The sequence below is a fragment of the Eptatretus burgeri genome, chromosome 5 (assembly GCF_056783735.1).
Source record: "Eptatretus burgeri isolate ZD-2024b chromosome 5, Ebu_testis_v1, whole genome shotgun sequence".
Lineage (NCBI taxonomy): Eukaryota > Metazoa > Chordata > Myxini > Myxiniformes > Myxinidae > Eptatretus > Eptatretus burgeri.
The window spans coordinates 50655665-50670571 of record NC_140965.1 but is presented as its reverse complement, the minus strand read 5'-3'; the positions used below and the strand labels follow the sequence as shown (position 1 = coordinate 50670571).

The window sequence follows — 14907 nt, the reverse complement described above, 5'->3', positions numbered from 1 at the left end:
CAAGCAAGCCGGCACTAATATGCCGCTGGCTATTTTCATCCTTTGCCTCTCTTGCCACCCACCTGCAGATATAGGATTGCAGCAAGAGCTTTTGCATTTACTTACGCTCCAGTCAACCGTGTTGTGGAAGGGTCTGTCACAGCTTTCTCGCAAAACTGACAGCACGTCTGTATGCGAGCCAAGAAGGTGCTGCAAGCCCGAGCGTGACACAGCTTTCCTGTGGGTCATCACAAATCCAATGTGAAGATTTGCATTAACTGCATGAGATAGAACTATGATGTAATTTGCTTCACTTTGAAAAATAATCTCAGAAAACCTTCTGGATCATCCTAAAGTATTTTCACTTTGTGACAACATGAAACCTGGACCTCTGCAGGCAACAGCAGTTAAACTCATTCAAATGACTTGCTAGAATCGAGAAAAGTTGTCAAGAGTCAATTTAAAAAACTGCCATGAGAAACTCTCGACCAATTCATGGTGTTTGAATACATTCAATCTCTTTCTGCAACTAAATTACACAAATAATTTTAAACACAGCTTGTTTAGAGCAAACGTGATGTGCAGATTGCAATGTTTAAGCCTTTCCATGCCGTGAAGGTACTTTCAGTTTCCATCAAAAACTAGAACTTCCACTTTATAACTGCTGGCAGGGATGACTGGGTACCAAGACGTCCTGCTTTGATACAACTCCAGTGATGCCTGACTCACGACGTCCTCTTTATCAAATGAAATTCAGAATGGGGAGTCGATCAAATCTTTAAAATTTTGCATTAATCAGATAATGTCTTTTTTCCCAATGTGGCTGCAAAACAATGTTACCAACGATGTTACCAAGTATAAGAAATAGCACACTGGGGAAGATGGTTGGGTTGATGAGTTGAAAAGGAAAGAGTGAGGGGAGGAATTTGGGGGGGGGGGGTGAGAGAGTGGGAGAAGGGGGTTGGGATACACACCACCTCCACTCAGATACAACCCCACTATTTAAATAACCTGAACATGAAGGAATAAATGTTCGCATCATGGGTTCACAGGGTAAACCGAGATGCCCCCGAGTCGAAAGAGACCTCACACATCTCTAAACCAGTGTTCAACAAGCTGAGTGTTCGTAAAGACATTCGGGATCTCCATGATAGCTCCAGCGGATAAGGCTACGAATCATTTTGTTGCGGTTTGTAAAAAGGTTTATGTAGAGGTTTTATCCAGAGTAAGGCATTGTTACGGTTACTTTCACTAGTATAAGAAATAGCACACATGTTCCTTATCATAAGTTGCTCCAAGATATTATTTCTGAGCATCAGGAAGTTTTGTTTAATAATTTCGGTATTAAATGTAAAGAGGTAAATTTTTGTATACCTCGACTTTTCTGGATCCCTAAGCTTCATAAGAACCCAAACAATGTGTCATGTGTCATTTTATGTGTCAGGTTTGATAGAGCATTCTTTTCAAAAAGAAATACTCAAGTTTTCACCCTTTTCAAAAGCAGAAGTTTAAGGATGCTGTTAATTTATTTTATACTTTTGTGTCTTTTTGTGGGATAATGTTTCAACGGGTTGGACAGAATGGTTTTAGTACAAGTGTATATCATAAAGTTGATGATTTGATTTCAGTTTCCCAGTAGTCTTGTACACCTTTCCAGGTAGCAATGTACCAATTAAAATGGGTTACAATGTCTTTTCATCTCAGCTACTTAGATTTGTAAGAATTTGTTCAGTGAAGGATGATTTTGTGGAACGTGCTGAGAAGGTTTTTTCCATCATGTTAAACAGGATATTTGGCTGATTGTTTGATCAGGTCTCGTGAGAATGTCTTTAAACTCCATCATAACCTTTCATTTAAGTTTGGTTGCTTTTCATGAAACAAGTTCCTTTTGCATTGCATTTGATATGATAATGATGAATTAATTATTTTAGTATGGTAAATTCTTTAATTAATATTATTGAATATATATATATATATATATATATATATATATATATATATATATATATATATATATATATATATATATATATTTATATATATATATATATATATATATATATATATATATATATATATATATATATATATATATATATATATATATAGCGCCGAGAGGAGGAGTGATGTAAGGGACACATCGGCCATTTTGGAGTTAATGCCATATAGCATTATTTTAACCCTGACCCGATCATCCGAGCCTATCATCATATCATTAAAAAATGTCGCTTACATCATTCCTCCTCACGGGGTCATATATATATATATATATATATATATATATATATATATATATATATATATATATATATATATATATATATATATATATATATATATATATATATATATATATATATGTAAATATATTGTTATGGTTGTGGGGGTATATGGAGGAATTTAACAAGAAAGTTAGGATTGTATGGAGTTGTTTGGTCCGTGGAGGTGTAGGAGACATCTCAATATTGTTCAGTTGGAAACTGTGAGCTTAAGTGTAATGTGCCACCACACGGGAGAGGGCGGGGGGGGGGGAGTGGTGCAGTGTCAATTTGATAGGGATTAAGGATAACTTCCTACAGTATGTAATTGCTCTCCTGTGATGTTTTCCTATGTTTTTGGATTACAAACCATGGAAGAATTGCGTTTGTATAACCTGACCAAGTCGGCAAGAAGCCATGCCTCCAAGGGTGACGGTGGGCAGTCATTCCCCCGAGGCTGATGATTGATGGGTGTGACATTAGTGTCATGAAGAAGAGGTGACAATTTAGACTTTAGAATTAATTTACCTCACGGATTAATTATTGGTTCACGAAAAAATATTTCCACGAAAAACATAAGTGACCACTATATTCGTTATTGTTCTGTGTCTGTCTGTCTGTCTGTCTGTTTGTCTGTTGGGGAGTCGATGTAGTCGAAAAAAAAATATTTTTTTTTTTTGAGATTTGTTCTACCCTTATCAGTATTTAAAATGGCAATTTCAGTTAATACAATGGCTATTTCGATGAAATTTGGTTGGTAGGTTCATACCATGACCCAGTTGTGTGCAAATGAGAACCGTTGCTATGGACACCACCGTTGCCTAGCAACGGGACTTTGAAATTTTTGAAAAATCATAAAAAAAATTATTTTTTCAAAAAAATAAAATAAAATAAAATCGGGCCATGAGCGACTGTGGGCAGTACATTCAGCCATATTGTCAAAAATTTCCAGCCGGATCCTATGAAAACTGTCGGAGACGATAGACTTTGAATGAACCCTGGTCAAAAACAAAAAACAAAAAAAACAAGGTTCGTTATATCTCAGAGACTATGAGTTAGATATACATGAAAATGGTATGGTAGGTTCATGGTATGTTCTAGTTATGTGTGAGAAAGAACCGTTGCTATGGACCCCTCCGTTGCCTTCCAACGGCCGAAAAACCTCCAAATGTGGGGGTATTTTAACGAAAAAATCTGCAGCATTAACCCTTGAAGCGAGAATCATTAATTTTCTTGTGCTTAATCCTCAGGTCATTCCCCATCTAACGGGCCCATCGGGTCAGGTTCTATTGGGTAGTCGACTTCCCATGTCCGCCTACCGGCTTGTCTGTCTGTCTGTCTGTCTGTCTGTCTGTCCCGAGCATAGCTCCGTGGGTTTTGATCCGATCCTGATAAAATTTTGGTGGGAGCTTTATATCATGATCTAGTTGTGTTTTCCTGAAAATGGGCATGGTGCGCCCATTATGGGTGGAGCCACGCCCAAAAAACATGTGTTTTTAGGGGGTAGCCTATTTCAATTTGCATCTTCTCCTAGGGGGTTTGTCGAATCTGACAGGGGTTTCAGTATTTTGTTTGCCCAATGGCACCTGCATAGCCCCACGGAGCTTGATTTTTCATTTTCGGCCCAAGATCAAGATCACAAGGTCACAAACTTAGAAAATTGCGAATTTTGACGTAAAAAATTTCTTCTCCGAGGGGTTTGTCGAATCTGGCAGGGGTTTCCGTATTTGTTAAGCCCAATGGCACCTGCATAGCCCCACAGAGCTCGATTTTTCATTTTCGTCCCAAGGTCAAGGCCACAAGGTCAGGAATTTAGAAAATCACGAATTGTGTTTTTAGTAGGAAGCCGATTTAAATTTGCATCTTCTCCAAGGGGGTTTGGCAAATCTGGCAGGGGTTTCGGTATTTGGTTAGCCCAATGGCACCTGCATAGCCCCACGGAGCTCGATTTTTCATTTTCATCCCAAGGTCAAGGTCACAAGGTCACGAACTCAGAAAATTGCGAATTTTGACATAAAAATCCCTCTTCTCCGAGGATTTGTCGAATCTGGCAGGGGTTCCGGTATTTGGTTAGCCCAATGGCACCTGCATAGCCCCACAGAGCTCGATTTTTCATTTTCGTCCCAAGGTAAAGGTCACCAGGTCAAGGTCACAAGGCAACGAACTTAGAAAATTTCGAATTTTGACATAAAAATCATACGACCGCCCAAACTTTCAGAGCTTGAATGACAATATTTTTTATGCATAATCTTGAGGTCATTCCCCACCTAAAGTCCACAAACCATTTTGCTCTATCTCAAACACCTTGCCCGTGGCGCACCCTTCAAGTTTGTTTTTACGCTGATTTCATCAAAGTATGGATAATCCGAGGAGTGCGAAATGCCATATAGCCTATATGACGTTATATTGTTCCTGGAATGTTCCAGAGGAAGTTTTGCACCAAAGGTCATAATCCTTGAACTTTGACCTTTAAAGTTCACAAAGGTCAAATTTTCAAAGTTGTGGGAATCGAACCAGGTTTTCGACCTTCTTCGATGAACTAACTCCATTAAGCTATAGCACGTATCCTGTTTCCTTATTTTAATGTTCACAACATTGTTTTGTGACCTTTAAAGGTTATGCAAAGGTCGAATTTTTTAGGTTGTTGAACGAAACCGGATTTTCGACATTTTGCAGCTAATAACCTGTCACTCGTACCACATCATGTTGTTCATCTTTCGGCTGCTCCCATTAGGGGTCACCACAGCAGATCATCCGTTATGATCCGCATACTGATTTGGCACAGGTTTTACGCCGGATGCCCTTCCTGACACAACCCTGGTCACCTCTTACGACACAGGGATAAGGATTGGGTTTCGCCATGATTCCGGGCTGCCCTACACCCTCTCATAGCACGGTCCAGTGCAGAGCTCCCGTCCTCAAGCGATCCTCCAACCCAAGCCTCCGAGTCGCCGGATTACAGGCGCACGCCACTACGCCCGGTGACTCGTACCACATCATGTTGATTATTTTTATAACTTGGTCAAACATTATCACATTGTCTCTTCCTTGACTTCTGAAACAATCTACATCGTCAAATACCGCTCGTGAACCATCGTTGTCTTCAGACTTATGTTAAGATTATTTTTCCTTGTAAATATTTATATTGTCATTAAATTCCCGTGTTTATTTTAAGTTGCTGTGTCAGTGTATTTGTCGTGGGGTTCGACTGTAAACCCCCCTGTGGGTCCATCTGCGCCTCCGTCGCTCTGCCATTGCAACCCACCCTTCCCACAGCGTTATAATCTCCGAGGATCAATGTGTCCAACTCCTAATAAGGAAAAACTGCTCGGCTAACTGGGCTGGCGGTGTTGAACACCAGTCACCACAATTTGGGTCGGGGAGATTTACCTGGACCGCCAGTACCTTGACTATATATATATATATATATATATATATATATATATATATATATATATATATATATATATATACATACATATATATATATATATATATATATATATATATATATATATATATATATATATATACATAGACATATATATATATATATACATACATATATATATATATATACATACATATATATATATATATATACATACATATACATATAGTTAAAAAACATTAAAAGTTAAAACAATAGTATTGTGTTGTTTAATATCTAAGTAGCTATATATGTATTGTTACAGCTGTGGAAATTCACAGAGCACCATATAGGTCCTTAGATCAGTTATGTCGATAAGTCTGTGTTCAGATAGATTTCCCCAGCGATGTCTAAAGGGGTTTATTCGTATAACCGGGCTGTGATCTTTGAGTCAGCCGTTATTCTTTTGCTATCGTTATTTTGGACCAACCGCTTCACAACAACCACCTCCACCACCAACATCACTCTGACCAACTGCTTCACAACAACCACCTCCACCACCAACATCGCTCTGACCAACCACTTCACAACAACCACCTCCACGACCAACATCGCTCTGACCAACCGCTCCACAAAAACCACCTTCTCCACAACGCCAACTGCATTTCAACCACAACCTTCTCCAGAACCACAACCACCTTCTCCACAATGCCAACCGCATTTCAACTACAACAACTGCCTCCTCCACGACGCCAACCACAACCACCTTCTCCACAATGCCAACCATCTCCTAAACCACATCTCCCCCGATAACCAACAACAAACACCATCACTTCACCTTCGGCTCCGCGGTCGCCGCCATCTTTGCACCGGCCACGGCAAGATCGCTGCAAACAAACATGGGGGTTTCCTCGTTGCCAGCGACGGTGATGTCTACCACGTCCGCTCTCCCTTCAGCGTCGATGATTTCTACCACGTCCGCTCGCTCCAAGCTTCGCCTCGGAATTTGGATCAGGAGATCAAGAGGGGCGGAGCCAGTGGGGGTCAGAGGGGAAAGAGCGGAGATCAAACCTCGCCTCATGAACCCTATAAAAAGGCACGCAGAGCGCCAGGGCAGGGCAGTCGGTCGGGGTTTGGTGTGGAGTGAAGACCAAGGTTCGAGTCCAGTGGAGGGCAGTGAAGGTCTGGGTTCGCCGAGGAGACGGAGCTGGGAGCACAGCAGGCCAGCCGTGCCACGCAGAACTTCGCGTTCGTGTGTGGGACGTGGGGAGAACCGGAGAGAGGTCGCCAGCCAGCATCGAACGGTCCGAGGTGATCGGGCTTCGGGACAGTCCGAGCAGCGCTGAGGGATGGACGATCTCTTAAAGAGAGCATCAACTCAAAGAGCAAAAGACCCGTTCATTCCTCTGAGGCGTTGCCAGCTGGGCCCGAATCGTCGGGCCGTCGGACGGGGCCTGGGCCGGATCGCGGTCACGACAGCCGCCGTGGGGACGGGACATCGTGGGTCACCCCAGCGAGGCACCTCAAAGGTGAAGGTAACCAGCCCAGCCTCGCGGAGCTTCTGCGGTCATCACAGCTCCGTGAAATAAAGACCCAAGAGGTCCAGTCTACCCCTCGTCTTTCCTGGGGTGTTCTCGTTGTTGCTTTTGAATGAACGTCGTGGCACCATGTCTATAAGTATAACTGTTAAGTGTGTACATAATAGATTGATGGTAGTAGCGCTTTTGAATTGCTTTTGTTGGTTGTATACTTGTGTGCGTGTTCGGCCTTGCATAATTGCATATCTGCATGATTGCATCACTGTTTACGTGTGCTTTGTCAATAAATGTGCTTGTTCAAATGTTCACCTGTTCATTGCGTCCTCTTCCCTTAATTGAGCTGCCGTTTTGCATTAGGAATATAGTTGGTTGTTAAATAACCGATAATAGAATCGGGTCCAACGGGGCCTCGCGATAATACCCCGCTCAATTATCCCAAAACGAAGTGAGCTGCTTAAGCGTCTCGTTTCAAACGAGCCCCGTTGAGGTACAGTCTCTCGGTAGTCTGCCCACGCGATTAATTAGGTATATCGACAATTCGGCGATTGACCCTGTAGCGCGGGTAGAATGTTGACGAGGCTGTGGTGTGATTAAAACACACCCGTGGCTGGTTTTCGGCGTTGATCCGGAAAGCCACGACTGGATTGTCCGTTCGCACTCCGGCGGGCGGGAATCCACGACAGTATATGTATGTATGTATGTATGTATGTATGTATGTATGTATATATGTATATATATATATATATATATATATATATATATACACATATATATATACACACACATATACATATATATATATATATATATATATATATACATACATATATATATATATATATATATATATATATATATATATATATATATATATATATATATATATATATATATATATATATATATATATATATATATACACATATATATATATACATATATATACATATATATATATATATATATATACATATATATATACACATACACACACACACATATACACATATATATACACATATATATATATATATATATATATATATATATATATATATATATATATATATATATATATACATATATATATATATATACATATACATACATATATATATATACATACATATATATACATACATATATATATATATACATATACATATATATACATACATATATATATATACATATATACATACATATATATATATATACATATATATTGTTGCGGTCTTCGCGCCCGCCGGCGTGCGACGGCCACGTAACTCGAATCGCGGCACGTCGCCCACCGGACGGACAATCCAGTCGTGACCCTCTCGGACTAACGCCGGGAACCAGTCACGGGTGGACCTTTCGGTCTCACCGCGATCGAGCCAATCAGCCCCCGCGTGGGATAGGGTTGCTCGCCAAATTCGAACTACCTAAGTACCCACGCGGAGGGTAGACCGGGCGATCGCACCTCGCCGCAGGTCGACTTCGGACACGGGCCACTTAAGCGACCCGTTCCGTACTATCAGAATAACCGAGCGGTGTTATCGTCGACCTCGACGGTTCGATTAATTATCGGGCGTATTCAGCCCACTACCAACCCTTTACGTGAAGCAAGATGGGGGTTCAATGGGGAAAAAGACGAAGCGAAGCGGGAGAACAGTTCAACAATAAAGCACATTTATTCGCGACGAACGGAAAGCACACAAATACAATTCCACCAAATGCACACAAAAAAGAAAACACAATTCCATTTACACAAAAAGCAAACATAAAAGTGAAAACACAGTGCAGAGCTAATACCGACTACCGAGCACACGGCAACACTTATACAATTCTACTTCACAGACGGCGCCGACAACACATACCCAAAACCAAGGAAAAGAAATACCCTCAAGAATGAGGTAGGCCTGGGGCCGAGACCAGGTCGGGCCTACCCGTCTGGTGATGAGACGCGGAGCGGCGATGGCCCCGCAACCCGCGGGCCTCGTGGACAGTGCCTGGCAGGGGGGGGGGAACGGGGCCCCCTTGGTCGCACTATCTCAGCGCGGGGGGAACAGGAGGGGGTTGCTGATGCTCGGGGTATAGAGGATCTTTATTATCTGCGACGAGCGTCTCCACCTCGGCCAGGTCGCGCTGCCGGCCTCCCTCGGGCGCGCAGCTCCTTGCACGACGCGAGCCCCCTTCGTCCGACTCGCCGCCTCTCCACAGCTCGTCCCCTCCGGTCCGACTCTCCTTCGCCTGGTTCCGACGTTTACGACTCCCTTCTTCCTCGTTCCGACTCTACTACTCCTTTCTTCCTCGTTCCGACTTCTTACTCCCCTTTACTGACGAACACCGTCCTTTTATCCCCCCGTAACTTCGCCTTTGACCCCTCCCTTTGACCTTTCAACTCGCTCCCCATTGGCCCGACAAAAGTGGGCGTGAAGGCTTTTTGATCCACAAATTTGCATATATCGATCGCCCTGGGGGGCGGGCCAATTCGCCCTCGCTCACCGATTGGACGGCAAAAAGTGGGCGTGTGTCGTTTTGGATCCGTTTTTGAAGCAGAAAATCCGTGATTTTGTACACGCTGTTCAACGTGCGCCCTACACGAGTCCAGCATCGGTGCCCATGAGTGGCGCGAGATGACGGTGATGCGATGGTGGCGAGTTGCGACGGTAAAGGTCATGGCGGTTGTGGTGAAGCGGCGTTGTGGTTGGTGGTTGTTGTTGTGATGGTGGCGATTGGTCCAAAATAAAGATAGTAAAAGAAAAACGGCTATCCTGAAGAGTCGCAGCACGTATAAATGACATGTATTCCCACTAGACAACGGGTTTGGGCCTAACTACACATGCACTTACCGAGATACCTCACCTAAGGGACCTGAATGGTGGTTTGCGAATCTGGTAACCACAACACTACCCCTTCCCTTTTTACAGACTTCGTCCCGAGTCGTCAAATTTTCGTGTGCCATCATGTGTAGTTTTCCCCTAGTACACTTTACCTACGGATCCCTGAGTGCGACATTCATGGTATTCGTGTCCCCAAAATAAATAACCTGAGGGCTGCGTAACTACCTAAAACAAACTCACTCACACGGACGACTTAAATAAAATTGCCGGCGCTAAGACATACATGCCGGGGCGCACTCATATGTACAGTACATCTTAACCTTAACTTACAAATTTTACACTAAACCATGGCCCAGGATCATTGAACTCTGCAAAGAAAAGCAGTTAGCAGGGAGCCAGGCTGCCCACATGCAGTCTCTGGCTCAAAACAATGCAGGTGACAGGGAACGTGGCTGGCTGCTCACACGCAGTCCAAGGCCTTCCCTTTTGAACTGAACGCAGTGAACCACAACGGTGCTTGGGCTGCACAACGCAGTCTCCGTGCCAGCTCAAGTGGCACACGCAATGAGCACAACGAATGGATGCATGAACACAAACACGGTGCACGGGCCGCCACTGCAGGCCCGTGTTGTAGCTGCCAACAGGGCAGTTCTCGCAGCTTGCAAACTGTTGCCTTGATCCTGGCGCACATGGAAATGAACAGGGGGGGGCAAAGCAAAATTGAACGGGGCTGGTGTACATGGGCAGTGGGCATGGCATGGCAAAGGTGCAGGCAACACACAGCCCGCAGAAGAAGGCCGCTGCAGGCAAACACAGCCCGCAGATGAACTGGCCGGCACAGGCCTTGAAGAAAACAGCCAGCAGATGAACTGGCCGGTACAGGCCTTGCAGCACAACAACAGCTGCCGATGAAGTTGGCCGGCCTCCGCCTCGAAGAAAAACACGGCCAGCCGATGGAGTTGGCTAGCCTTTGCCGTTCAGTGGAGGTTGGTGGAGGGAGTGCGGTGGTGCTGGCCACTTGGAAGGCGGGCTCGGACCTACCTACCTGTCTCCCTCCCAACCTATCGCCTTTGCCTGTCACTGTACATACCCACTCCCTTAATTTGTCAAACCCCAATTTAGCCCCAACTTATTTTTTTTGTTGTTTTTATTTTTACTTCCCCACTATAAATCGTCCCCTAACCCCCTTTATCGTCCTTGTTCGGCTAACCTATACTGTCACCTAGCCTACTCCCAACCCCTACGTTCCCTTCCCGGAGGGGAATAAGGGAGAGCTAACGTCCTGTGTCGAGGCCCAACGAAGCCTCAGAATGGCCTCCCCAGAGTTCGGCGATCTAACCCAAAGTGGGTCCAGCGGCCCACAACGAGAGCGAGGGGATGGATGGTGCGGAGGGGTACACTTCCTAATCTACCCTAACCATTTAACTGTTAAACTACCCCGGGGCTTTCAACAAGCGCTTCTCGCTTAAACTATTGGTTCTAACAACCCAGATTCCCGTCGCCTGTGTTGGTGTCCTTACAATTTCGGGCCTCGCCCCTCAATTTTCTCTCCGTGCCCTCACACGGTCTCCTGGCTGGGACACGTGGCTCCCTTTGGCAGGCACGACCCTCTGCCGAATCTCCCGCTATGGCACCCCGGGCACTACCACTGCCTCCGAGCCTACCAGCTCCCTAACACCGGGGAGTGCCCCCATGGCACCTCCCCTGAAACGCACACGTGGCAGGCCGGCCTCCCGGGCCCCTTTCCGAGGGTCACCCGTGCCCACAACACTGCCCACGCGGCTAATGGCGCCCCGGGCCCCCGCACCAAGCAGGCGCACCCGTGCCCACTACTCTATCCCGGCCCCCCATGGGCCCATGGCCTACCGCGGCCGACTAGCCTGGTGCCCGGGGTACCCACTCAGCGATACTCACCTTTCGCAGCCACGCTCCCAAGCCCGTCAACAGGGCTCCTGCACCCCTCCAAATGGGTCTCGAGCCTACATTCCCACCAACAGCAAAACGACCTCCATTTTTCAATTTCACTAACCCCCTAACTCACTTTACACTGACCCCGGGGTCCCTTGGGCGGGAGTCACTCCTCCCCCCAATCACTCATCGCACCATGCATTCCCCATTCACTCCATTCACACAGACCCGCTGGCCTCACTCACTCAACATGTACACGTACTCACCTCACAACTCACCAACACACACACCGCTGAACTCTGCCATCCTTCTAACTACATCCCCTAACTAACTCGTGCTCCCACGTCGTCCCTTAAACTAGTAGCACGTTCCTTTTAACACTACGTAGCTAAACTACGTCCCCTCTACACATTCACAAGTCTGTCCATGTCCTCAAATTAAATCATTAATAAATTTCCCAACCTAAATCTCGCTACAATCCCTCTAACTAATCCATTCCACGGACTCCATGAGGACTTACCCCTGCCCCATGAAGTCGGTCTAGCTAAGCTAACCCTTCCCCCTAACTAGTTTCCATCCTGTGCCCAGGTAAGGGGGTCTTTCACCCCTTGCCCAGGAATCCTGTACACCCGAAAGTGAGGCTTGCTTTTTTTTTTTTCATGCGCAGCACCTGCGCGGCAACTCAGAGCTCGCGCACTTTGCACCTGGCCGTGACGTCATGCAGCTGCACGTGTTCCTCGTCCCTCCTTGGACGGTGCCATCCGGCAGAGATACCCCTCCTGCCGGATTCCAACCCCACGTGCAGCCATGACGTCACCGTGCGCAGAAAAAAAACAAGCCCCAAGTCTCGAGGGGTTCCCCACGCGAACACATGTGCTTTGCCCGTTGGAGCTTAACACACACGATCGCGTGGAGAACCCGTCCGGTCCAAATCCATTTACCTGCCTAAACTTTGTCCGTCCGCGGGATCGGCAAATCCACCGCGTGCGTTTCCGGACCGGGACTTCACTCTCGCAAGCGAGCACGTGGCGGTCTCGTGCGTTGCACAGCACGAACCGCGTGCTCACTGCTGGGCGAACCCGGCACGGTCCCTGAAACAACTACAGCCGCTACTCGGCTTTCTTTCTTTACATGTCGCCGTCGTCGCCTCCATTCCACCCACGCACACCTGCGTGTTACGACGCACACAGTCCACACCATCACATTCACACCGGGAGACGCGGCTGCGTGCTCCCGCATGCCAACCGACATCTCCCTCACATACCGCTCTCTCACACACACGGTCTCCCTGGCACACAGCGACCTTGCACACGGCCGTTCACTCACGCGTGCCTCACTACTCACACAAACCATACTACTCACACGTGGTGCTCTATTCACTCGCGCGGGGGCACTCACCCGCGGTGCCTCACCCACACACGCGAGGGCACTCAACCGCTGTGCCTCATCCACACACCGTGCCTCACTCATACACGCGGGGGCACTCACCCGCGGTACCTCACTCATACTGGCCGTTTCACTCACACACACGGCCTCTTCCACACACGGTTCCTCATCCACACACGGTGCCTCATCCAAACACGGCGTGCTGGGAAGCACGCACTCCAGCACCATCACCACCACACCACTCACACACGGGGTCGCTTCCACACACGGGGACGCACTCACGCCTTGCACCACACACACAGGGACAACCACACTGGGGATTTGTGTCCCCACAAGGGTCTCCGGGGCCTCTACACCCCCCAAGCTCTCCGTGCACCCGTCCACAGCACTCGTCCCCTCAACCTCGCAAAACACGACCGAACTCACCTGGTCGTGACTCGCCTTAAGGGGGCATACTCTCTCCCCTCGTTCCTGGAGGAGGCCATCTCGCTGCTCGCACCGGGTCCCTACACGCTCCGCGAGCTCACCCCCATTATCCTCCACTACCTCCGTGTGTGCGTGCGCGTCACTTACCCCGTCTTCATCGTGTAGTCTTCCCTCTATCGTTCCCATCTCCCGTGTCTCTGCCAACTCTTCACCCTTTACCTCCCTTGTCTCCACTATTATTTCTGTTGTCGTCACCTCGTGTCTCGTCTCACACGTTTTGGTCTCCCCATTTAATTTTTCCCTTTTGGTCACCGTCGATTCCTCTGTCACGACCCTCGCCCAACACGCTCCACGAATTATTTTTTCACCCGCCTCCACCGCGGGCCTGTCAGCCGTTGCACCCCCTTCCAGCTCGTTTGCTCCCACACGTGGAGTCGCCATTCCCAGCTCCCTGGTCACGGCCTTCATGCCCGCCTGCAGGCATCGGCCCATGTTCTGCGTCTCACCCCGTAGTTCTTTCATTTCTTTTCTCATTTGCTGTGTATTCGCATCCATCGTTTCGTTCATGCCTTTCATTTCGTTTTTTATTTCATTTGTATTTGTATCCATCGTCGTTTTCACTTCATTCATTTGTTTGTTCATTGCCGCCAGCATGGCGCATAGCTGGGCCATGTTGGATGCACTCAGCTGAGCCGTTTCGGCAAGGGTTGGGGAAGGGTCTTGGTGGAGAGGGGGGGGGGAGGTGTCATACACCGCGGCCGCTGCCGCCTCGGGCCCTGGGTTCAGTTGGGCGAGTCCGTGTTCCTGCACAATCAACATTTCCTGCTCGGGGATTCCATCCTGGACCATGGATCCTACACATTCTACATCCATTTCTAATACCCCCGGCTCCTGCTCGCCTTGAGACGCCATCTTGCTTCTCGTGAAGGGTTAATTTGCTCGCTCGTAATTTGGAGGGAATCGGGGGTCGCTTCTCTCACCCCTGGACCGATTCCCGTGAATTTAGCCGGAGACAGGAGAGCCTGTTTTCCTGTTCTCCGATACCAGTGCCGCGAGGAGGGCGATGGATTTGTATCCCACTCCTGACACCAGTGTTGCGGTCTTCGCGCCCGCCGGCGTGCGACGGCCACGTAACTCGAATCGCGGCACGCCGCCCACCGGACGGACAATCCAGTCGTGACCCTCTCGGACTAACGCCGGGAACCAGTCACGGGTGG

The 14907-nt window shown here is 47.1% G+C and overlaps 1 protein-coding gene and 1 pseudogene across 9 annotated transcripts in view; both read right to left on the bottom strand.

Annotated features, from left to right (window-relative positions):
- Window positions 1-14907, bottom strand: part of LOC147026423 (diacylglycerol kinase zeta-like) — a 293140-nt gene that overhangs the window by 244073 nt on the left and 34160 nt on the right. For all 9 annotated transcript variants that reach the window (XM_085881839.1, XM_085881846.1, XM_085881840.1 and 6 more), the window contains exon 2: window positions 106-217. In XM_085881839.1, the coding sequence (XP_085737965.1) occupies window positions 106-217 (112 nt within the window). The remainder of the gene's footprint in view (window positions 1-105; window positions 218-14907) is intronic.
- On the bottom strand, window positions 5080-5220 carry LOC147026424 (signal recognition particle RNA; annotated as a pseudogene).